We start from the raw sequence: 27,772 nt of genomic DNA, 5'->3' as shown, positions 1-27,772 counted from the left end.
CAGCACGGCTTTTATTTTTGACATTAAAGTACGCTGTGCAAAAAATTGTTTTTTGGTTGGAGTGTCAACAAATTATTGAGGAAATGTAGTAGTCAATTTGAACAAGAATCAGAATTAAAATTAAAAGGATAATCAAGTAAATAAAACATGGCAGAGATTTTTTTTATGGTGTTCAAAATAAAATCTGAAACAATGAATCATATTTTGATATAATCATTCATGTTTATCATGTACATTGTACAAACTAAAAGGGAACATACAATCTATTCACTAAGGCAAATTTTTTATATTATAGAGTACTAGCGGTCCGCCCCGGCTTCGCCCGTGGTACATGTTTACGTTTTCTCTACATAAGAATCATCTTCGTACTTCAAGGAATATAATAAAAAAAGAATTATCGAAATCGCTTCAGCCGTTCTCGAGTTATGCGCTTACCAACACATTTTGCGATTCATTTTTATATATAAAGAAGATTAAATATTGTTATAGTTTCCTTCCTAGACGCCTTGTGAGATTAATTATCAGGATTACTTCAATAAACATAATATCACTACATAGTATAAAACAAAGTTGTTTTCTCTGGCCCTATGTATGCTTAAATCTTTAAAACTACGCAACGGATTTTGATGCAGTTTTTTTAATAGATAGAGTGATTCACGAGGAAGGTTTTAGTATATAATTTATTAGGTTTTAGACAACTCGGGCGAAGCCGCGGACGGAGAACTACATAGTAATAATATATACAGCAGCCGGAAATCTGTTATTTATATTATTTTATTTTATAAGTTAAAGTAAATGCGTAAATAAAATACGATATGATTAAAATTTTCATTTTATATCTGAGTGCATAATTTACTCGCATTTAATATTTAAAATTTAAAATGATAATAAATACGTAATGGAAAATAAGAAATGCATTTCAGAATTGAGAAAATACGTTTTTGGAAAAAGGTAAATTGCTCTGCTAAGAGATTCCAGTTTTTAAGAGGAAGCATATTTCTAACAACTACCTAGGTCTTATAAGACTAATGATTAGGAAGTTGAATTTGTTTTTCAAACTCATAAATGACGTAGTATACTGATTACTATTTACTACTATTTTACTATACTAATAGTAATTGCAAACAACTATATTATATACTTATTATTATGAAACATAACCTCCTCCTTTTTTTGAAGTCGGTTAAAAAAAGCCAGCTGTAAGTTTTACTATTAATTGCTTTTTAGCGCTATTTTTTATTCTTTTGATCTACCCAGTGTCCCTTTCACGACTAAAATGAAGCTATTGTCACTTAAAAATACGACAAGCCATTTAGGCTTCTGGATCTGCCAAAGCAATATACATACATACACACACTCGAAAAACATAACCCTCATTCTGTCGCAATCGGGAAAAAACGACAAGCCGTTTAAGTTGAACGTGCAAACGAAATATACATACATACACTCGAAAAACATAACCTCAGTCGCAGTCAGGTAAACTTACTAACAAGCAAGGGAATATAGTACTTGTCGTATAAATAAATGATACAGTGCAGGGCAGGGACAAGCTTACCCTGCGAATTTCTACCATAGCAGATTTATGGCTCCCGAAAACCCGTATGTCAAAATATTCATTCATTTAGTGTGCAATATACTGTAGAATTGTAGACCTTTATGTTTCGGCCATTTTATTGGAGGGATCCTGTAGTAAATACGTCTGGTACATGATTATGTATGGACTATGGATGGATGTAATGGATTCAAATAGATGCTTCTAGATCGTTCTGGAACTTTTTGTATTGATTTTGAAGTTGATAAGAATGCATTTAAAGATAGACAATATTAATGCAACTACTACAACATACTTACTAGCAACATATTGATTTTTTCGATTACTAATAATCTTATATATAAAATTCTCGTGTCACAATGTTAGTCTGCATACTCCTCCGAAACGGTTTGACCGATTCCTCTGAAATTTGGTAAGCATATCGGGTATGTCTGAGAATCGGCCTCTTATATATAAAATTCTCGTGTCACAATGTTAGTCTGCATACTCCTCCGAAACGGCTTGACCGATTCCTCTGAAATTTGGTAAGCATATCGGGTATGTCTGAGAATCGGCCAACATCTATTTTTCATATGTACCACGGGCGAAGCCGGGGCGGGCCGCTAGTTTTAACATAAAATATAGCAGATTGTAATACGCTCATTAAAATTATTGCTTGTATTCATAATAATTATTGATTACTATACGTATAATTAATAGTTTCCGGCAGTTCTACGCTTAAGGCAAATTATTATGGTTTTATTTCACTTAAACTATGGCTATTTTTCATCGATGGTAATGTTAACATTTTCTGAGTTAAAATGATTAAATTGAATTGCAAAATTATACAAAAGGCGATTAATTAATCAAATCTTACTCCGACTCAATCAAATAGTACTTAATCGATCAAGAGAAATTTGGCAACGGCTGCACGAAGAGCAAAATGGAGTTAACTAAGCAAAAGTAAACGAGACTATTATTTATATAATAACATTAATTGATATATTTTATCTTTATAGTAAGAGAGTTGAATAAATATCGGTAGAAAAACGTTTTATATATTCTTCTATAATATCAATTTTATTAACAGCTGATTTTAACTTTTTTTTCTTAAGCTTAAGAATAGCTTAAGAACCTTGTGCCTTAAAAAAATTCAGAATTGGTTGAGCCGTTCTTGAGTTTTACGATTAGCAAACAAATTTTTCATGTTGTTTTATTTATATTAATTAAGATAAATATTTATTTAAATAACCTTTCATATCTACTGCCGATTCCAAATCTTGCATTTGTCTTCCGTTACCTAATTTTATTAAAATCATCCGTCTCTTTTGTTTTACAGTCGTTAGAGCAGGATAAACTTCAAACAGAATATAAGAACATTCAAAATAGCGAATAATTGTACTCCTTTATGTCAAAGGCTTGACAAAATGAGATCATTATAGTTAAATGCCCTTCGATAGAGTTTTTCGTTGTTTAATGATTTCTATGATATTTTTCAGGCAAATATTCTACTATTATGAATGAAGGATAAAAATAAAAGAAATTTTATTATTAAGTTATGCTTCATACAATTTATATTGTAAATATATGTATTTGTAAGCTATTAGATCAGAAAAAGTGTGTTTTTAGATTCATTTTTTGTTGTATTGTAGACTGTAGTTCATAGTAAGGTATATACTCAAGCAATTGCTATTTATGAGTGAGCTTTTAAATTAGTAATGAAAACCGGTCATTAATAAAAATATCACCACACTAACTGCGCCCCGCGGTTTGGCTGTGTGTCTCCGCTCCTGTTAGTCTTAGCGTGATGATATATACCTACCTAGCCTATAGCATTCCTCGATAAATGGCTATCTAAAATCGAGAGAATTTTTCAAATCGGACCAGAAGTTCCTGAGATTAGCGCTTTCAAACAAATAAACTCTTCAGCTTTATAATAATATTAGTATACATGAAAATGGATAGCATTATGTAATCAGTATCACGCATACCATTAATTTTATTTATTCTTCCAATAAAATAGGCAATATTAAAACAACTCAATTGTTCTACTAATATAATAGAGAAATATAAACCCTATTCCAATAGCATTAATGACCATAATGACGCTTTGCATCAATCAACCCTTCACAATCGGGTTTTATTTAAATAGTTTTGTTTGAAATCTCAACTTCTTAAGTGGACATTCTTCAGCCACACGGACAGACGGAGACAAATCGTTGTAAGGAATGGCCGTTTATTTTGGCGTCGAATTAATGCTCTCTAACGGTGCATTCACATTAAACGAGCGAAAGCTCTAACCTCACTATGTCAAATTATCTTATGCCGGCTACTCACGTATCTGCCGCAGGGGCAATATTGGAATTGCACCCTTAATTGGCTCCTTAATTGTGATGTGTATAGGCGAGCAGGGGCAATTTAGAAAACAACCGAGATTGTTCAAATATTGCCCCTGCACGTGAGTAACCGGCTTACGTGTAAACAGGCGTAGAACATTCCGTTGTTCTAAGTGCGTTCGAAAAGATTCTATGCAATGTTCTAATACTGAACAACGCTGAATACGAGTTTTCGTTACACTAAAAGATCACGAAAGAATGCTCTAGCTCTAGCTCTATGTTCGTTTGGTGTAAATGCGCCGTTAGCCTTATCGGTGACGTCAACTTCGCTATAGTTTTAAAGCATTGTTCCAAAGTTAACCTTTCTGAAGTTGAAGGAAGAAATAGCGAGTGCAGTTTGTAATGGATTGTTGAAAGCTATTTAAATATTTTAATCTTTTATAAGGTGAAGTCACGTTGACTTTGAATGGTAAGTTACTGTCATTCTTTGAAACTTGTTACTAGTGGAAATCAAAGTTCGGAGTACTTACTTCGGATTAATGGTAAATAAATGTAGTTAGTAAGTTACTCTGTTTCAAAATATACCACCTAGATCATTTGTATTTTGATAATCTTATATTCTTTTAAATAATTCTAATTATGCGCTCAATGCAACTTACTAAAATTATTATTTTTTTATTATTTCAACTCTTAATTCTTTTAAATAATTCTAATTATGCGCTCAATGCAACTTACTAAAATTATTATTTTTTTATTATTTCAACTCTTATAAAGCGTTTATTACATCATGCATCAGATCAGTTAATATTTCTACCAATTCTATAAAATGCCGATTTTTCGTAATCCAAAAATACTCATGTCAAAATAAAAAAGTGTATTTTTTCATTATATTGCTTGCTACTTGTCCAACCTACATCATTATAACGGTCAACCGGTAGTGTATATTCCAATATAATAGAAATTTCAATTTAGATCACCGTTGATAGCATAATAGGTATTGTTGGAAACACAATGCTCATATAATTCGGATATTATCTAAGGTGTGAGGGAATTAAGACGTAATTATTCATGATACAAGTTAATTAATTTATGTAATACGGTCACTGTTATTGGTAGCACTTGACATGTATTGGTAATAGATTTTATTTACGCTATGTTTTGAAGATTTCTATTTTGTCACTTACTAGAAAATATATGATTAGGCAAATATTTTATAAAATGTGTAAGAGTATACATGCCATTATTGTGTATCAAGCATACGAAGAAGAACCGTACTTATTATCAATAAATGTCATAAATTTTCCATTGTATTGATTCTAAAAAAACATAACAATAGATCAAGTTAATAATTCTCTGTATACATATGTACTGCTCCAATCCTATACGCATTGCCTTAAATATACAGTAAATGACAGTAATCATAACATAAGTAATACATCAAGATCATTCCTTGCATTGATACATTCATCGAATAGACCATAAACCCTAACAGAACCAAAGTGAACAACATAGTTACCGTAAAAACAAAGGATACATTGCAATCAACAAGCGCTCATAAATCACGTTCAGGCAATGCAAACATGCTGACAGTCTGGCCATCTATCTGCAAACAAATTGCCTGCCGGATTTGCCAGGACACATGACATTATGACCATTTGTATTTAAAACGAGCCGACTAAACGACTTCTTCCAAAGGTAGTAATATCTTCTGCAAGTAAATGAACAAATAGGACCATTAAAATCGATAAGGTTGTTCTTAGCATGACCACAAAGGATTAAATCGGCTCATAAAAACACGACTGTTATCTAACAGAATTTAATTTGATAAGCAGACATGCTCATAGTCTAGACAGGCAAACAAATCGCCTGCCGGATTAGCAAGGACACATGACAATATGACCATTTGTATTTAAAACTAGCAAACGGCACGACTTGGTCAAAGATAAATAAAATGGTACAATACGTTGGTGGAAGAAAATATCCATAGAAAGTTGTACGAAGCATGTTGCAGCACATGACATCAAAGGACCATTACGATAGGTTCAGAGTCTGTAGTTCAGATGTGCTAAACATGACCTTGATGTAAGAATGACATAGTTTAACTGGCAGAAAAAATGTTGAAAGGGTTATAAACGCCCCATTAATCTATATTAAATCGATAACAAAACAAAAAGGCATAACTTAAATATAGGTAGAAACATTCAAATCAACTATAATATGCAGTAAATAATTATGCCTAGCACCAGAATAAAAAAAAAGGTTGCTCAAATAAAGAAACTTTCAATGTGTCCAAGTAATCAAATATCGTATTATAATATCACTTTTAATTTAACATAAAAGTAACTAAAATAGTGCACTATCATATAATTATGCAGTTAAATTCTTCGCCTTCAAAACTAAATTGGCGGTTAAGAATTTTTGGCGCGAAGTCGTTGAATAAAATTGAAATGGAAGAGCGGAACGACGCCAAAGAAATCTATCGGAAATTATAAATAAATGAACGGGAGCGATGTCTTTTCGATTTCATTTTTAAAATACAATAAAGGAGATTCGTTATCTTTTCACCGATAAATTATTTTGTTGTAAAATTTTCTGCTTATACATTTACTAGCTTTCCGTCCGCGGCTTCGCCCGCTTTGTCTATGATCTAATAAATTATATACTTAAACCTTCTCCGAGAATCACTCTATCTATTAAAAAAAACCGCATCAAAATGCGTTGCGTCGTTTTAAAGATTTAAGCATACATAGGGATACAGGGACAGAGAAAGCGACTTTGTTTTACACTATGTAGTAATGTGCTCAGAGGTTTGTTAGAGGTATATTAAAGGTTGAACTAAACTACGTCACTAGTCACAAACTATGCGTGTGTGATCTTTACTCCGCTAAGTAAAATTAAGTTATTTGCCGGGGGTATTTACCGTCGACAATAGTTCGTGTAAGTTTGTTCAGATAATGTATTCAAATGTATGCTAGGTAAATACACACGCGCGCTTGTTTACCTAACGCAATGAAATATTAAATAATTAGCTGTGCCCCGCGGTTATACCCGCAGTGCTCCGCTCCTGTTGGTCTTAGCGAGATGATATATAGCCTATAGCATTCCTCGATAAATGGGCTATCTAACACCGAAAAAATTTTTCAAATCGTACCAGTAGTTCCCGAGATTAGCGCGTTCAAACAAACAAATAAACCAACAACAACCTTTGTTAACTTTATAATATTATTAGTAAGTATAGATATGTATATTCGTGTTACATATTAGTAGATGTTAAGCCTTGCTATAGCTCCATTAGGAATAGACTGTACAAACAGGTACCGCTTTTCATATGAATTACGGACAAATTATGAAGTAGGTGTTCGACAAGGTGCTGTATACGGACTCATATTATTTCTATTATGTATTAATGGTCTCTGTCGGACTGTTTAATTGAATTAAACGCTTGGTGTGTTTAATAATATAATTGCTGAGATTAAACATAAGTTTATATTATAGGTAATGTATGAGTAAGTTCTGACAATTTTTTAATCAAACGGTTAATAATCAAACGGAGCTTAAACCAAAACAGTATATTATTATAGTAAGCCAGTAGGTTAAAGCATACACGAAAATATGATCATCAAAAAATCTACATCTGGTATTTATTTACCTATAGGAAATTTAATTACTGTCATAAACAATATTAGAAGACTTTCATAAATACGCTATTAATTATTTAATGTATTTGCCCAAACATTTATCTACAGCACACAAAGCTAATAACGATAAATCATAAATAATCAGCAGATTCATTAATATGGCTCACTGTCGTGCGGATCCCTAAAAATACTTCACTACTCAAATGATAAAGTGAATGCTCTCTTTGCCATTACAGCGTCTTTCATTCAACTTATTGACAGTTTTGAGCTTGTTAAACTCTTAATAAACGATGTGAACAGTGACAGCTGACATTGAGCACTGTATTCCGAACGAATTATGGATCGAATGGATTTGATACTTGAAATGTGCGTTTGATGTTTGTGATTTTATTGTATGGATGAGTGTTTAGTGTTGATACTTTATTAATTTATATACAATACTGAAATGTTTGTAAATACGGGTCATGAATCTATATTGTTTTGAGATTTATCAATGAATTCAAATAAATTAATTAAAATGATTTCTAGCAACGGGAAATCCAATATCATCGCCACAGTCGACAGTAGACCATATTATAAAATATGTATGGTACGTAATACAAAAAAAGCAAATCATAGTAATGTAGACCCTGAATTCGAATATATTCCCTACGGAAAAAATCACAATCAGTTGAGTACCTAAACATTACTGTTGTCGAGAAAATTGTATTATACAAAGCTAATATATAAGTATAAGTAACGAGTAGGAAGTGAAACTTTTAGATGATTGTCCATAAAATAATATCAAATCTTCTTGCCTCTTCTATGTAGAAATTGTTTTAAGAACCGGTATATTAGATTACTAGCTGTGCCCCAAGGTTTTACCCACCTCGCTGCGCTCCTTTTGGTCTTAGGGTGATGATATATAACCTACAACTTTCCTCGATAAATGGGCTTATCTAATACTGGAAAAATTTCGCCGTAATGGCGGCAAACATCGACGATCATTTGTTGGGCCAACGCTGCCCATTGTGAAGAGGGTTTATAGAACAGAAGCCAAATAAGGCGTACTAAACGTTTGACCTTGATGGCAGAAATGTCGAATTTGTCCCTATAGTGCATTTGGCTCGGGCCCAACTGACAATCTACAAGTCTCAAGTTTGAATTCCGAGGTATTAGCTCCAGTTATGTTGTGACGACATTTACTAGTTACAACGTTTTCGTCTTTTATTGTTTTATTTAGTTCGTGGAAAGTGCTATAATTCTTGGAATTGGGTGTGTAAAAATATGCCTAAAAGTTAATATGCAGTCAAATTGTGGGTATATTTTTACCCATATTTTGAATATAATACCCATAATTTAATATTTTTGTAAAAAAATGTTGTGTGGTTTTATGAAACCACGGTAAAAGTGAAACTATTCGAACGGTTCCGAACACTGCTTTATACCTACTCGGCAGCCGACCGTCACGCGACATGCGCTACACAGACCAAAAAGTTTGAGACGATGTAATAAAAGTTTCACTTTAAAAGAATCGCTAAGTAATCGCTACAATGTTAATATTGTGAAAAATGTGGCTTATTTTTCGGAAATATTCTTGAAATTTATGATACGATACAGTGTGTATTCGACAACGACAACAAAGATGTGATTGAAATTTTTCGTCTTTAAAGATTTCACCAATTAGGACACGAGTTCAATTCCCGCCAAGAATGCATCTAATTCTATTTTTACCATTTAAGAATAGTCTAGGAAATATCACATATAATATTAGCAGCATTAAATTGCGCAAACTATTCTTGGCGCACAGACAGTCTACAGTCGTTTATCGCTCATTTCATCATAATTAACACTTATCAGCTTGGTTTGGCTGCAACTTTGTGTGGCCTCAGTTGGTTATAATGGTCCAGTTAGCCGCAAATAGACTTTGTATTAAGTGCTTAATACACCGAGGAGTTTGCGACCTAACTTTAATCAGAGATCTAATTGCAATCTGTTACTGAAATAGGTGAAATACTGGCCGAAATGCTCCTCAAATACTGGCTGAAATACTTCTTCGTTTGTGTGCATGTAGGGAGTCACTATGCTGTCTTAGAGCAGTATTAATTACAGTGCGGAAAAATGATAGAGCTATAGCTGTATGAAGCTAAAAGACAGGTCTTTACCTATATAATATATATTATTATAGTAATAGGCGTATATTAATATATATTATATAGGTATAGTAATACCTATATAATATATATTAATATATCTTTAGGCGCTAGAAGACCTATATATAGGTCTTCTAGTGCCACTATTTCCGACGCTTGAAATAATACTGCTTTAAAACATCATGGTATCACCCCTGTTTAATTATTATGGAACCAACAGCCCTGAATTCCCTTCAGGTTGGAATAAATCGTTAGCGCAACCGATTAAAGGAGACCTCCAGTTATCACACGAGCGAATATGTCTGAGAGGTCAATCTTTATTTTTAGAGCAGCATTTCTATTTATTTACAAACTTGACATTACGGTTACTTTTTGAGGAATAGTCTAATATGCACCGTAATGAGTTACAGCTATATTTTTACTTTAAAAAGGTCATTAACATTAAATAAATTTCGATTCCCAGTGATGGACTGCTGTCTAAGGTACGGGAATAAGAAATTTTCAATAGACATTTAACAATACAATCAGATCTTAATGAAACTTTTATTATGTATGATTAAGTTTAAGAGAGTTAAGAAGATTAGCGTAAGCGATCAATAAAACAATGCTTTATATAAGCCATAGTATCTAAAGACATTATTTATCGCGCGTGTTTTACTGACCATAAACCGTTCCGCCCTTAATTCTACCAGAAATCTGGCCTTGTAATCTTAATTCTTAATTAGGAGCACTGATTCTCATCAGTATAGTGTAGTACTTAAATCGAGCCTGTAAAGTAATTATTTAATATTATATTTGTTAAACAAAGTAATTATTTAATACATCTGTTTTATATATTTATTAAGTTATCAAATAAAAAAATCATCATAATCGGCTCATCAGTCGAAAACTCTAATCTTTTCAACCGACTTAAAAAAGACTTCCTTCTTTCTCAATTCCATTGTTTTTTTTTTCGATCCCATTTAATTTTTTTCCAGTTTTGACCATTTGAAGACGGGTTAAGTTTTGCTAAAAATAATTATTGTGCGGTTGAAAAACTTTAATGAAAAATTGGCTACAACCAAAGCGATGGTACAATAACTCAACGGATTAAGGAATTACTCGGGCCTCCAGGTGAATCCGTCTAATTACACTGTACCTGGTATTCGCGGAAAATCAAATATTTAACCCCTTATAAATTACTCCCCGGAGGTGCTCCGCGTTATAAATTGCTTACAATTCCAGGGTATATTTCTTTGTTTTAGCAACTTGAAAATTTTGTTGGTTGCTGGTGCAGTAAATGTGATCTAGGAGAGGTTTTCTTGATCACTGTTTTGTTTGAAAGGTAAGTTATAATATACTAGTGGTCCGCCCCGGCTTCGCCCGTGGTACATTTTTCGCAATAAAAGGTAGCATGTCCTTTCTCGGGTATCAAAATATCTCCATACCAAATTTCGTGCAAATTGGTTCAGTAGTTTAGGCGTGATTGAGTAACAGACAGACAGACAGAGTTACTTTCGCATTTATAATATTAGTATGGATTGGATATTCTGATAAAGTACTCTAGAACTATAGACAATCACGAGACATTCTACTATTGTTATAAATGCGGAAGTTTAAAAGTGTACGAAACTGTTGATGAAAATTGGCATAGATTTGTAATTTCAACATTTCCCAAAGTTTATTGACACGTAATAAACATTCTCTAAAAATATTAAGAACTAGCGGTCCGCCCCGGCTTCGCCCGTGGTACATGTTTACGTTTTCTCTGCATAAGAACCATCCTCGTACTTCAAGGAATATAATTAAAAAAGAATTATCGAAATCGGTTCAGCCGTTCTCGAGTTATGCGCTTACCGACACATTTTGCGATTCATTTTTATATATAAGACTAGCTGTGCCGCTCCTGTTGGTCTTAGCGTCATGATATATAGACACCGAAAGAATCTTTCAAATCGGGGGTACACTGTTGCTCGCGTCCGTAGGCTTTGACTCCAGATTCCCTACACGTGTACCCTGGGTAGTGCCAAATGAGCAACCAACTGGTGGGAGACTTCGGTCGTGGCTCGCAACCACCCACTGGATAGAGACATGCCGCCAAGCGGTTTCGTGTTCCGGCATGAGTTCCGGTGTAGCCATTCGGGGGTTGGGTCTGGTTAGTTGTTTAGTGAGTTACGGTTTTATGAAGTGGCATTATTAGTGTGCCGGGTGCCTAGCTTTGGAGGGTAGCGGGATCCGTAGCACGGTTGACCGCTGGCCGACCGTTAGTTGTAGGGGGCCCAAGTAGTAGGAGAGCCACCTGCGAAAGGCTGCCCCGCCGCTTTCGAAAAATCCCAGTTTTGCTCCATCGTGCCGGTTGGCGACCGGACGGGAGGACCCGATGGCGATAACTGGGGGGGTACGGGCGTCCCCGCAGTCTCCAAGCTAGTCCCCCATCAGCATACTTCTGATGTTTGCTGCGACCTACCGACTCACTAAATCTCGACCAACTTCCAATTGCCCTGTCTATTCACACTTCACACTAAATATAAAAATATGAAAAGGTCCAAAAGAAAAAGAAAGTTTATACAGCGGTTGCACTTCCTCCCGTTTAAAGTGCACCACACTAACATTCGTGGATTGCACTCGAATCTCAACCCTGTCCATCACCACCTTGAGACTGAAAGACCACATTTACTGTTTCTTACTGAAACGCAGATTAAACCACCTTCCGATACGGCATACCTTGATTATCCAGGGTATGTCCTTGAACATAATTTTCACGCAAAAGCCGGTGTCTGTGTCTACATTTCTGACAAGATCTGCTATAAACGTCTTCGCCACCTTGACAATAAGGATTTCTCAGTTCTTTGGCTTCTCGCTGATATCGGTGTTGACAAAATAATATACGCCGTTGTCTATCGCTCCCACACTCCTGATCAAGGCACAACCCGACTCTTCCAATATCTTAGCCTGACCGCTGACTCAGTTCAGCAGAAATTTCCATCTGCTCAATTAGTTCTTTTAGGGGATTTTAATGCCAGTCATCAGGACTGGCTATTTCCCTACTTGAAAACCGACCACGCAGGCAAAGAAGTTCACAATCTCGCTCTGTCTCTGGGTCTTACTCAACTTGTCAAAGAGGCAACTCGGATACCTGACGTTGACGGTCATACGGCTAATTGTCTGGATCTCTTGCTAACCACAGACCCAGAAAGATATTCGACCTGTGTTTCATCACCTTTAGGCTCTTCAGACCACTGCCTTGTAAAAGCTATAACTACCTATTCCCCACCGGAACCCAGTACTGTGAAAGCTAGGCGTATTTGGCGTTATTCCTTAGCAGATTGGGACGAAATGCGTCATTTTTTCGCTTCTTACCCTTGGCGGCGAATATGTTTCTCATCTAATGATCCGACTAACTGTGCTAGTGCTATTGAAGACGTTATACGGCAGACTATGGAATATTTTATTCCATTCTCAGACGTATCTTCCGGTGGCAAAGAACAGCCATGGTATAATGCCGATTGTAGACGAGCTGAATATCTTAAACACCAAGCATATCGAGCCTGGGCCGATGCTAGAGCACGCAAAGATCCTGATATATCAACAAAAAAGAGAAACTTCAACAAAGCCGCTAAGTCCTTCAAACTAACGCTCAAAAGGACTCGCCTTAATAGAATCAGTCAAATTGGGGACAAGCTTATTTCCTACCCCTCTGGGTCTAAAGCCTTTTGGTCCCTAGCAAAAGCGGTAGAAGCCAATTTCTGCAAAACATCTCTACCACCACTTTTAAAACCTGACGGTGCACTTGCCCATAGTGCGAGAGAAAAAGCTGATCTCTTCGCAAATCTCTTTGCAAACAATTCGCGTCTGGACGATGGCAATAAGGTACCTCCTTCTCTACCTCACTGTGGTTTAAGCATGCCTGAATTCCGTATCACTCAAAAAGAGGTCATTAAATGTCTCCGGAGTCTAGATGTGAATAAGGCAAGTGGACCAGACGGTATTCCCGCTCTGGTGCTTAAGAATTGTGCTCCTGAATTATCACCGATCTTAACACGACTGTACCGCCTATCGTACGAAACTGGTAAAGTTCCTATGTCTTGGAAAATAGCCAATGTCCAACCAATCCCGAAAAAAGGAAGTCGCAGTGACCCGGGAAACTACCGGCCGATCTCTGTCACCTCCATAATGTGTAAGGTAATGGAGCGTATTCTAAATAACAGGCTTCTGAGGTACCTGGAAGGTAACGATCTCCTCAGCGATCATCAATACGGATTTCGTCGTCATAGGTCTACTGGGGACCTTCTTGTTCACCTTACCCACATGTTTGGATCTGCCATTGAGAAGCTTGGGGAGGCGGTTGCGGTTTCTCTCGACATCTCCAAAGCATTTGACAGGGTCTGGCACAGCGGTCTTATAAACAAGCTTCCTGCATTTGGGATTTGTCCAGGTCTGTGCAAATGGATATCTGACTTTTTGGATGAGCGTTCTATTCGAGTGGTGATCGATGGTTGTTCGTCGGATCAATTACCACTAAACGCCGGTGTTCCACAAGGGTCGGTTCTGTCTGCAACTTTGTTTTTGCTTCACATAAACGACTTGTTAGGTCCTAATATATACGCGTATGCGGATGACAGCACAGTTGTAGACAGTTATACGTCCGAAGCGCAGACAGGCAATAAAGTGTTGGTGGAACAAAGAGTGGCTATGGTTGAGCGGTTGAATCTTACTTTAAAAGCGGTATCTAAATGGGGTGAAGCTAATTTAGTCGGGTTCAACTCTTCAAAAACACAGGCTTGTCTGTTTACAGCTAAGCGCACTGGTTTCAGTCTAACACCCAGTTTTCAGGATGTGTCCTTAAATTTATCCAATGAGCTGGAGCTTCTAGGTCTAACACTCTCTTCTAGCCTGAATTTCAAGAGCTTCATTGAGTCCAAAGTACAAGTTGCAGCTAAGAAGCTCGGAATACTTTCTAAGGTGAGGGAGTTCTTCACACCGGAACAGCTCTTAAACCTTTACAAAGCCCAGGTTCGCTCCGGTGTGGAGTACTGCTCTCATCTTTGGGCAGGTGCAGCTAAATATCAACTCAACGCTTTGGACTCCATCGAAAAACGAGCGATTAGACTCATTGCAAATGAATCCTTAACCGCATGCAAACTGCATAGTCTGGAACATCGTCGGAACGTAGCCAGTTTGGCGGTTTTCTAAATAATAATAATAATAATAATAAACACATTTATTGTCAGAATCACATCACCATGATATACATTTACAAAGGAAAAACAAATAAAAGAAAAATGATAAGAATAAAAAGAAGCTTATTCCTAAGAAACAGTTGGTAATGTGGCAGTGAGTGACCTGGCAAATGGAGCCAACTCAGTTTATGGTGGCAAGGTGATTAATACCTTACCACCACTGATTTTCAGTGACCCCAAGTGACTATTGGAGTTTCAGTCTAGAATTGCATATAAGTAATGAAAATTTAACATGAGTATAATATTTGAAAGATATATTTCTATTAATATGATAGATACTAATAAATAAATACATCAGTTAAAACATGTAATATAGGTAGATATAATATCAGTATGTAATTATGTATATAATATAAATAAATAAAATGAAATTGTGTATACAATGTTAATAATTATAATGATAGATAGGCAGAGAATAAATGCGTATATGATATTATGTTATAAAATAGATAATATTTAATGTGTAGTTCGATACAAATGCACTAAGTGTAAATAGAATATAAATATTATGGAAATTATTTTTATGGAAAAATTTATCATTACCTTATGTGAGTATCCATACAGACATGCATACAAAACTTGTTTTTCTTTTATTACTGAGGAAACTAGAGTCAAAGTCAACAACACTGCCACATAACACTATTAAAGAAAACAATGAAATTATAACATAAAATAGAATTAAACTCAGATAATAAGACACATAATATGTGCAATTATATTTATATCTAGGTAAGCGGTAAACATGTTTAAGAGAAGTTATTTTAGCTTTTGTGTTGAGTTTATACAATAAAAATACAATAATTAGACTATGGTAGTAATAAACATCACTGCCACATAACACTATTAAAGAAAACAATGAAGTTATAACATAAAATAGAATTAAACTTAGATAATGAGTCACATAATATGTGCAAATAAATTTGTATCTGAGTAAGCAGTAAACATGTTTAAGAGAAGTTATTTTAGCTTTTGTATTAAGTTTATACAGTAAAAATACAATAAAAATTAGACTATGGTAGTAATAAACATCACTGCCACATAACACTATTAAAGAAAACAATGAAGTTATAACATAAAATAGAATTAAACTTAGATAATAAGACACATAATATGTGCAATTATATTTATATCTAGGTAAGCGGTAAACATGTTTAAGAGAAGTTATTTTAGCTTTTGTGTTGAGTTTATACAATAAAAATACAATAATTAGACTATGGTAGTAATAAACATCACTGCCACATAACACTATTATAGAAAACAATGAAATTATAACATAAAATAGAATTAAACTTAGATCATGAGTCACATAGTATGTGCAATTAAATTTATATCTGGATAAGCGATAAACATGTTTAAGAGAAGATATTTCAGCTTTTGTGTTAAGTTTATACAATAAAAATTCAATAATTAGACTATGGTAGTAATTAACAAACCTATAAAAGCTTAGACTTGTATTAAAAATTGATATTAATGATAGAAAACATACATCAAAATAGTTCACATATGAAAAACCTTCTACAGAATCTTTCACGGCGAATGTGCTGAGGAACTGCATAACCTGTTACCAGCTTCTCCTTTTTATCATCGAGGGACTCGACGTCGGGCCGGTCTCCACCCTTATGTCATCGACATCCCACCCATACGCACTAAGCGATTCGCTTCTTCTTTTCTTATGCGTACTAGTAAGGAGTGGAACAATCTTCCGGCTTCCGTTTTTCCCAGAAACTACAATCTGGATTTATTCAAGAGAAATGTGAATAGACACTTATTAGGCAAACATGCTCCATCCTAGACCACGCTTGTCGCTTTCCATCAGGCGAAGCGATGGTCAAATGCTTGCCTAATCCTAGCATAAAAAAAAAAGCATAAAAAAAAAAAAAATCGGACCAGTAGTACCTGAGATTAGGGCATTCACACAAACAAACCCTTCAGCTTTCAAACTCAAACAAAACTCAAACTCAAACATTCATTTATTCAATTAGACTACTATTTAGTAGCACTTTCGAATCGTCATTACATAGTATTTTAACATTTACCACCGATTCGGAAAGCAGTATCTATGGAGAAGAATCGGCAAGAAACTCCATAGTTGCTCTTTTAAATAATGTCAATAAATTTACATAATATGTAACTTATATCTACCTAACTACATAATATGCCAAAGATCTGTCCTGTGGTTTTTACGCGACAACCCTCCATGGGTCTTTATCGTCCATATATTCCTGAATACTGTAGTACGCTCTCTGAACTAGTACATTTTTTATGTAAGTTTTAAATTTAGTACTACTAAACTCTTTAATATTATGAGGAATTCTATTGTATAAGCGTATACCTTGACCCATAAATGAATTTTTAACTTTAGCTAATCGGAAAAATGGCATTTCAATTCTATTCTTGTTCCTTGTGCCATAATCGTGTCTATCTCCTACTCTTGTGTGTAAGTCAGAGCTTTTGTGTACATGCAAAATATTATTAAATATATACTGTGATGGTACAGTAAGGATACCAGTATTCTTAAAATGATCTCTTAGTGAGTCCCGAGCACGTAAATTATATATAGAGCGAATGGCTCTTTTCTGTAAGATAAATATAGTTTCTATATCTGCAGCCCTGCCCCACAGTAGAATTCCATAGGACATAATGCTATGAAAGTAGCTGAAATAAACCAATCTGGCCGTATCTTCATCGGTGAGATGCCTTATTTTTCGGACTGCATATGCAGCAGAACTGAGCTTACCTGCAGCGGTGTTGACATGGGCTCCCCACTGTAGTTTCTCGTCCAATGTTAACCCTAGAAATACAGTAGACTCAGTAGGATGCAATACCTCCCCGTTCAAGGTAATATCTCTGTTCAACTTTTTTACATTAGGAAGTAAAAATTCAACACAAGTGGTTTTTTTGGCATTTAATAATAAATTATTGGCAGTAAACCATTCAGAAATGTGTAAAAGAGCACTGTTCACTTCGTCAACATTTGGGTCATGCCTATCCACATTAAAAATTAATGAGGTATCATCTGCAAACAGAACTATTTCACACCTATCCTGCAAATAATAGGGAAGATCATTGATATATACCAAGAACAAGAAGGGACCTAAAATTGACCCCTGTGGAACACCAATGTTAATTGACGCACCGCTAGAACGTTCTCCATTAACAACTACAGTCTGTATCCTATCATGCAGGTATGACGCTATGAGGTTCTGGGCTTTTCCTTTAATTCCATAGTGATTAAGTTTACGTAACAAAGTACAATGTTCAACGCAGTCAAATGCCTTGGAGAGGTCACAAAATATTCCTAGAGCATTTTTTGAGTTTTCCCATGCCTTATATATATGTGTTAGAAGTGCAACTCCAGCATCTGTGGTTGAGCGCCCCTTTGTGAAACCAAACTGTTTGGTGTGCAGTAAATTATTATTTGCAAAATGACTACTCAATTGGTTTAATATTAACTTCTCGAATACCTTACTTAATGTTGGTAAAATAGAGATAGGTCTATAATTGTTACAGTCTTCTTGATCGCCCTTCTTAAATAAAGGTATAACTTTACTAAGCTTTAGTAAATTAGGAAATGTACCATAGTCACAACACTTATTAAATATGGAAGCTAAATTTTTCGCAATATTTTCTATTATATTATTAACTAAATTTACGGACATTCCCCAAAGATCACAAGTATTTTTAAGATTAAGCGTCTTAAAGGCAGTAACAATATCATTAGCAGTTACGTGTCGTAATTCAAATAATGTACTGCACTCCGCAACATGGTCCCTCAAAAAGGTCTCTGCGAGTGCTGAAGACGAATTTAAACTATTAGTAATAGTAGCAGGGACACTACTGAAGAATTCTTCAAAAGCAAGCGCAACATCAGCACTTTTGTCAATAACCCTGTCATTATTTACTAGTTTTATGGTATTACTTGATTTGCTTTTACCCATTTCACCATTAATAATTGACCAAACTGTTTTAACTTTATTATCAGAGTCGCGTATTTTTTCTTTGATATACAAACGCTTTGCAGTGAAACAAACTTTTTTAAAAATTTTTGAGTAATTTCTAACATAACTAAGAAAAGATGGGTCTTTATTATATTGCTTCATACCATATAATTCATAAAGAATGTTCCTGCACCTATGTATACTAGCTGTCGCCCATTTACTAAATGGTAAATCCTTGGTAATATTTAAAGATTTAACTTTAAATATTTTTTCAAATTCTTTATGTACTAAATTAAAAAGATTTTTAAACATTTCACAAGGACTATTAGGATAGGATTGATCATTTAGTACGGGCAGGTTTTTATTAATATTATTCCTAAATTTATTAATGCCTTTTTTAGTTATAGGCCTAACATTAATCCTTTTAAATGTAGGTATGCAATCCCATTCAAAAACTACTTTCTGGCCACAGTGATCCGAAGTCAATGTATTGAGAATATTTTTCTCTAAACAGATGCAGTCACAGTATATATTATCAATACAAGTTGCAGAAGTAGGTGTAATTCGTGTGGGTTCGTTAAAAAGTTTATATAGATTAAATGACTGAAACAAATTAACAATTCGTGTAGCTGTTTGTGTTTGTAAAAGTAAATCAATATTAAAATCACCACATACTATAACTTTTTTTTTACTCCTGCTTAGACGCTTTAATATTTCTTCCATGACTGTCTCAAACATATTATAGTCACTGGAAGGGGGTCTATAAACGCAAACAATAATATAACGCTCCAGCTCCACACAGGACAGTTCAATGGTCCGTTCTACGGAAAGACTAACAATGTCAGTTCGTTCTTTACATTTTACACTATCATGTACAAAAATAACAGAACCTCCGTGAATAGCCTGTGTCCTAAAGTATATACTTTTTAATTTGTAATTTTCAATATTTACTAACGACTGACATTGTTTAAGCCAATGTTCTGTTACACAAAATATTTTAATATTGTTATCATTCAGAAACAATTCTATTTCTAACAATTTGCTAGCCAAGCCTTGAATATTTTGATGCACAATGGAAAAAGACTGCTTAGCTGTTGTCTTATATACTAGTTTAAATCTAGCTTAGGGCTAGATTGTCTGTCTACACTTAATCTAGGTTGATGTATAAAATTACTACTACATAAAATTATAGTAGATCGATGGTCTGATACCGAACATGTACCAGACTGGTTAATATTATATGCTATTAACATAGCAAGTTCACGCTTATATCTATATGGCAGATACACTGTATTCTTTGTCAAAGTAAAAGATTTAATACATGAGTTAATGTCAAAGTAAATAAATGCATCACGATGATGATTTGTTAGGTTATACAATTTTAAATTCATATTATGAATTAATCTATTTTGTTCTTGTGTCAAACCAGGTAGGTATGGCAAGGTACACAACATAAATTTACATTTAGTCTTACTACTAATATCTAACATTTTTTTTAATCCTACATCAATATCCTTATTATTTATATTTAAACTGTCCCCATATAATATAATTACAATATTATTCTTATTAAAGCTGAAATGATCCAGTGATTTGATTATATATTTAAATGAACTGTTAGGCGTACAAACATTAGTAACTTTAAGCCCTAAGTTGTTGAGCATAGCGCCAAATCCCTGACCAATATTATCTGACAACACAATTATTTCCTGCTTTGAAAGGTATTTAGTATTACTGGTTGGAATTGTGGTAGTGGGTTTAACACTATGTATGTCTGTGTAGTCAGGCTTATGGGGCGACGGTTGCTCATTGTCATTGTTTGAACACTGACATACATATTTATTGGTCAGCGACTCAAAACGATCCATATTCTCATTGCTCAACTTAATAAGATAATCTGCCTCTTGTATATGCTCATTAATTTGCATTTGGGCAGAAGAGTATTTCTGGTTCACATCAGTTAACATTTGACTTAAGGAGTCTATCTTCTCCTTAAGTTCAGTTGTTTCTACATCATATAAGATTTTATAGTATTCTAGATCCCTATGATATTTATCTAACTCCTGAACAAGGTTTATGTTGTCTTTCTTTAGTTGAACTATCTTTTTTAAAGAACTCTTTCTAACAATAGATTGCGTACGCTTGATGAATTTACTTATTCTAAGATATTTTTTTAACTTCTTATGCGAAGAGAAATTGATTTTTTTAAAGTTTATAGAGCCACTTAACTGTCCACATTCAATTAATTCATCATGAAGACTACTTGGTGTGTTGCATTGCCGCTTGGGATTGTCCTCTTGCGCTTCCATTAAGCTACATTCCAACTCAGCGATACGGCTAAGAGCTTTCTCATGGTCACTAGAGCACTGCTGGAAGCTGTCCACAACGTCTTGTAGGGCTTTGCACTTGTCTTCACTATAAATGTATTTCATGTGTAGTTCAGCCAGCTCGGCCTTAAGAAGAGAGTTCTTTTTTATAATTCCTTGAATCTCTATTTCACTTTCATCCCGCTCTTGTATGAGTTTTTCACATAAAGATTGTGAAGCTTTTAAATCATGGAGTGTAGCTTTTAATTTATTCTCCATGTCCTTAGCTACTGCCTTGCGGGTCAGCATGTTGTACTTTTAAGTTGCTGAAACAGATGAAAGGAAATGTATGAGATAATTATTCCTGAATACTATTATGATAGAACTGAATGTTGATATTAAGTGATTAACGGTATGATGTAGTAAAGAGTAAAGAATAATATTGTCTGGGGCGATAAGTTTTTGTCTTCTAAATTGCTTCCAACTTGTCAAGCAAAGTGAGACGGTAACTTTTATGCCAATGTATTTATTGTGACGTAGCTCATTAAATATGAGCGGTGTTAGTATTACAAATGAATGTAGGTGTCGTTTATAATTAAATATGAAATTTTAAAACTAGTACTCCCCATGTACTCCCCTGGTTTATTGGAGAAGATGTTTGAATTCGGATAACCGTTGACACGTTGACCTCCGCGTTATACAAAACGTTGCGTAGATCACATAGAAGGTGTGTTTCACAGTTATTTTCACTTTTATATCAATAAAATAGTTAATAATTACTAATATTTACTATTTTAGCACTAATTAATTAATTTTAATGTAATTTTAAAATTTAAAATCTAACAGCTGATGTTAACTCCGCTGTTGACACCTTTATCGGTATCAACAAGAATATGTTTTTAACAATTAATTGTCAAAGTATCATCAAAAAAGTATCTTTATAATACCTATTAGTATAGATTAGCAAAAAAATGGTTCAAGATGGGAGAAGTGAGTACAGAGTATTTCACAATCAGATATAATTCAATTTTCTAGCTGTGCCCTGTATTGTTTCGCTCCTATTGGTCTCATCGTGATGATTATAGCCTGTAGCCTTCCTCGATAAATGAGCTATCTAACACAAATTTTTCAAATCGGACCAGTAGTTCCTGAGATTAGCGCGTTCAAACAAAAAAATTCTCGTGTCACAATGTTAGTCTGCATACTCCTCCGAAACGGGTGGACCGATTCTCATGAAATTTTCTGTGCATATCGGGTAAGTCTGAGAATCGGCCAACATCTATTTTTCATATGTACCACGGGCGAAGCCGGGGCGGACCGCTAGTATTAGTATAGAATAGTTTATAGTATAAGCGTAAGTGTAGTAGGTAATGCTAAACTACTTGAAATCATTAGAAAAACCATTTAGTTTTAATGTTTTAATTTACAGGGAATTGCGATAGACACCTGAGCATCAAAGTGGACTCCAATTAGCGTATTATTGAATGAAGGAATTAACTAGAGGCTTTTAATTTTTCTGAAGCACTTGATAGGCTTCAAATACAAACTTGAGTTTATGAGGGATATGAAGGGTTTAATTTTAAGCCTTATTTACCATGCTGCTGTCTTTTTACTGTATGTAAATTTCATTTATAACCGACTTTTCCAAAAATTGCGGATTCTCTTTTTTGTTATGACGTAATTTAGTCGAGATTAATTAGTGTCGATATTAAGCACTTTTTTTTCGGAAAAATACTTTTAACAAATCATTTATCCAACCATTCAAACAGTATTGAAAAATTTGTAATTTTTTGTAATTAAAAAGCGCTCTTGGCGTACCTGCAGATCAATATTGATCATTAAAAACAGAACTTACATTGACAGCGACAATTAGCCAGCCTTTTAAATTGACTAGAGCGGATAATTACAGCGCTGAACATAACAAAACGGAAAGACACACACACATATGTAATCCCATACATCCTTAAAAAGCTCACCCAACATGCAATTAATTCTCGCTCCTATTACCTACGTGAAAAGGTTCAAATTATGCCTGCTCCAATACTCTCTTGACATAACTATTATTATCAAGTGGGGTGGTGACGTCATATATTGTCCTATTGAGTTTCCCTAGTGTTGTAATTAACCGCAGTGTTTGCATAAATCAACATTACTTCTTTATCACCGCTATGTTCAATGGTTAATCCTCATAATTATTAATATTATATTATTCTAATATTATTAATGTGAATGCGTGTATATTTCTTGGTTTGTCAAACACAAACATTTAATCAATTAGACTTTTTCTAAAAGCACCTTTGAGTACTATATGATAGATTTACCATTTACGACCGGTTCGGAAAGCAGTTTCTACAGAAAAGGCCCTGTCCTTCTAGACTAGAGATAATTAGGAATAGAGAGTGACATAGGCTTTTTAAAAAACATCTTACTCCCATAGTGTAAACAGCCGTAGAGCAGTCCTTCGTTGTTCTTAGCGCGTTCGAAAAGATTCTATGCAATGTTCTAATACTGAACAACACTGAATTAACACTAAAAGATCACGAAAGAATGCTCTTGCTCTAGCTCTATGTTCGTTTGATGTTAATGCACCTTAATACAAATACAGTGTCGAGTATCATAATAATATGACTGATAGGTCGTTTTTATCAAATCTTCTTGACAAATCGGATTAATAGAACTAGTTAATACCTTTCCTAAACATAAATAAATACGTAACACATTAAGTTTAAACTTTGATTTAACGTCTTATACTAAATACTAGCAAACCTGGCGAACTCCGTTTCGCCACCACAGACAACTTTTCTTTGCTATAAACTTCACGGAGCCCGAGACCTTTCCAACGAATGCAAAACCGTGGAAATCGGTTCGTGCGTTCTGGAGTTATAGCGTCAGGAAGGACAACCTATGATATATAAAAAAGCTAGATACGTTTACCCGCTCTCTATTTTGGCAAGAAAAAACTCAGCTAAGTGCCCGAGTTTCACTTAGTCACGCACTATTCAGCGTCGTGGCTGGACGTTCTTTTTATATTTTAATCGGCAGTTGTTATTACGAAGTACATGAGTGAGACATGTATTATGTCTCGTGCGTGAGAGTGAAAGAAAGAACAACTGTATTGGTGATAATGCGTTAGTAAGTAGGTATGTATTAATTACGCTGTTTTTTAGTGCAATGATGTTGGCGTATGCCGCGTCTACTAGTATAATAGGTCATTGAGGACAACCCGACTTATTTTTATATAGGAGATATAGAGCCTTGTTAGTCTTTTCAATTGTTCTTCTTCGTATTGTAGTAAAAATTACTGTTTAATGTAAACACATTATCATTTACAACATTTCGTAACTACTCACGATTTCAAATTTAAATGGTAAAACAATATTATGACAAGAGAAAATTACACAAGCACGGATTAAATATAATTGCTTCAAATAATATTATATTGTTTGTTTGTAATGTCAATTAATGTCGTGTTTATAGTAAAACCCATCAAAATGTGTTTAGCCCTAAATTATTTGCGTAATTCATTGTGTTGAGGAAAATCTATTAAATCGGTAATTCTTAGTTACATCGCTTCGCGTCCCAAATGATTATTACAGTATTAGATTTAGGAATAAGTTATCCGCTTTTCTCTATTAACGATTTCTTTGTTTTTGTTTTCACTTTACGTAGAAATATCTTTATCTTATTTCTAAATAAATTTAAGTATATTATATTTTTTATTGTGTTCTTTATTTAATCTATACTTAATATTATAAAGCTGAAGAGTTTGTTTGTTTGAACGCGCTAATCTCAGGAACTACTGGTCCGATTTGAAAAGTTATTTAGGTGTTAGATAGCCCATTTATCTAGGAAGGCTATAGGCTATTGTATGCTATCACGCTAAGACCAACAGGAGCGGAGAACTGCGGGTAAAACCGTAGGGCACAGCTAGTTAATGTATAATTTTCGATTATCTATAACATGCTCTTCCATTCAGAACACTGCCAGCCCTGTAAAAAAAACTCCATCAAATTGTAGTTCAAAATGATCATAAAACGAGAATTTAATACCTGCGGAACCCTAAAGTGCCCAAGCGACAAGCGGAGACAAAGGAAATGAGAATTTTCTCAAAACAACTGTTTCAGCATTTTACTATTATAAGACGTTAAGATTGCGACTTACATATACTTTCATAGTAATGAAGGTACATACATACATTCATCACACACTAATCCGGCCAATTTCTTCGCATCTGTACACAGTGTAGGGTTGTCACAATATTTTTGTAAAGTTTTTACATTTATTATATTAACATGTGTTTTATCCTTGTCATTATTAATTAGGACGATGTGGATTTATTACCGATGTTTTTATATAACCTAATTATGTTCATATTATTTTTAAATAACCAATTGTTATATAACGTAAATTTATTCCTTATCATTAACGTGTTCATCAGATATTGTCCTTATTAATAGAGAAATTCCGTAACGAAAAAACCTCACGCTCCCCACTCCGACGGGCACGGAGGTGTGGCTTGAAGGCATGCTATGCAATAGCTTTACCGCGGCAGTCCCCGAGTGCCACACGTCTTTTTTATTTAGCACGTTATATTTTAATGTCTATTTAGGTTTCAAATAATTAAGTCTGCAGTGTTTACAAATTTATCTCCATACGTATGAGAACACAATTTTAATCATAATTGATAAAGCTTAATATTATCAGACATTTTAATAGTTTTGACAGCCCTATAAGTACAATCGCGTGAGATCCCACGGTATTTTATAATTGTTACCATATCTCAAGATCAACACGTACGCCCTGTATTTTGGATTAGGGATAATGCTGTTACGATTTATCCCTAAAATATCCATATATACAGGATAAAATTGTACACGATTTTAGTTGTTTTACAACAAAAATCTCGTATTTTTTAACGGTCTGTTATTAAGTGTTATGTGTGATCGTTTACAAGAGCAATATTGACATGAGTGTTTTGTATTTTAGGATTTATTGACTACGAAACGAGGCTTATCTATATGTGGTTTACATTATATTATTTGTGTTTATTTCACCAGGTTTTAATGCATAAGCCCTGATGAAAATGGAGTGCTTTGAAATAATTTGAAACAAGTTGACGATTCTGACGATATTTATAACAGTCTATTTTTCTTGAATGTGCACCCTAAAGAAAAATATGGTCTGAACATGTTTTTACTTATTGCACATCGACTTTAAATAGTTTGCGACCATTTTATTTTATACTAGCAATCCACCCTGGCATCGCCCCTGGTACCTATTTACGTTTTCTCTCCATTAGAACCATCTTCGTATTTCAAGGAATACTATAAAAAAATAACGAAATCGCTTCAACCGTTCTCGAGTTATGTGATTTTCAACATTTTGGGATTTATTTTTATATTATTTATAGATTATTAATACCTTAAAGGTGCGTCTTCATTTTTAAGCACTACAAATATTTAATCTCAGCACACACCAAAGGAATCCCTTAGTCTGAAAAAACTTATAGTTTGTACGTATCGCGTGAAATCTTGCGATATTTCACTGGACGTGACATATTTTTGTCGTATCTTGTTTATACTCTACCCTTGATTATTGTATAACTTCGGTAACCTTTATTCGACGCAATTTGTCTGAATGTTTTCGATTGGCGATGCGAGTAATGAATTCAATCAATAGTTTCTTGTGTTTGGTATGAAGTATTAAGTACTGGTACATTATAGTTGAGTAGTAGTTAGTAGGTAGGTAGTAAGGAGTAGTAGTTAATATTATAGTTAGTAGAAAATATTATAGTTGAGTAGTAGGTAGTAAGCGTAGAACTCAGAGATTCGTTAAGGATACAGCGATACATATGTTGATCAGTGTTTAAAATGCATTCCAATAAAGTAGAGACATAGAGCGGAATTAAATTTTTAAAGTGACACTTCTTTAGGCGCGTTGAGAGCAAAATTTCAAGGTCGCGTCATGGCAATACTACAATATCTAAATATTGCCAAAGTTTCACTTCTGACTCATGTACACTCACGCTCTTTTTTATTGATCTCTTGTCTTGTCTGTTTGTTTATGTCGTAATGTATGTATTATATAATATTATATCTCTATTCATACTTTTTTAAATATTGCGCCAATTAATAGCCGCACCCACTCGTTTTTAAACTGCCTATAAAACAAAGAGGAACATACTTTTGCATACGTGTTAAAAACTGATAATAACCTCTTTAGTTTCGTGTAACAAGCAAGTTTGAAAAACATTGTTTGTATTCATTAAAGTTGGAAGCCAGCCAGTTTGACGACAACCGTCGGATCACTAAAGTAGTATCTACATAGTAGCAAGCATGACATGCATTTGACTGACCGATTGGTTTGTAGTGACCCTGCCTTCAAAGCTAGACGTCGTGGGTTCGATTCCCACCCAGGGTAATTTGTGTGATGAACATCGATGTTTGCTGTGTGTCTGGGTGTTAATTATTATCGATAGATATATATTTAAAATTATGTATTTTTTTTGTATGTATGTTCATCAGCCATTTAGTTTCCATATCACAGGCGAAAAGCTGAGTATGAGATCAGGTCGTGCTGTGTGTGAAAAATGTCATGAAATATTTATTTATTACTAGATATCCGCCCGCGGCTTCGCCCGCGGGCTCAAAGGAAAACCCGCATAGTTCCCGT

At 34.4% G+C, this 27,772-nt stretch overlaps 2 protein-coding genes across 2 annotated transcripts in view; one reads left to right on the top strand and one right to left on the bottom strand.

The window, feature by feature from the left end:
- The window catches only part of Octalpha2R (alpha2-adrenergic-like octopamine receptor), a 350,919-nt gene that overhangs the window by 26,297 nt on the left and 296,850 nt on the right, over positions 1-27,772 (top strand). The window lies entirely within an intron of this gene.
- LOC149478148 (uncharacterized) lies at positions 16,809-21,730 on the bottom strand. Its single transcript, XM_089709946.1, has one exon. It carries the CDS (start codon positions 21,407-21,409, stop codon positions 19,901-19,903), a length of 1,509 nt encoding a protein of 502 aa, XP_089566072.1. The 5' UTR covers positions 21,410-21,730; the 3' UTR covers positions 16,809-19,900.

The sequence above is a fragment of the Colias philodice genome, chromosome 23 (genome assembly GCF_061535455.1).
Source record: "Colias philodice isolate Cphi_HAF_F1 chromosome 23, ilColPhil1 Martin Lab GWU primary, whole genome shotgun sequence".
Lineage (NCBI taxonomy): Eukaryota > Metazoa > Arthropoda > Insecta > Lepidoptera > Pieridae > Colias > Colias philodice.
Note: the sequence above shows the minus strand (reverse complement) of the source record. Positions and strands in the feature narration are given on the sequence as shown.

Excerpts from the sequence above, each read along its gene's own strand:
- LOC149478148 (XM_089709946.1), bottom strand. The coding sequence starts at position 21,409 with ATGCTGACCCGCAAGGCAGTAGCTAAGGACATGGAGAATAAATTAAAA.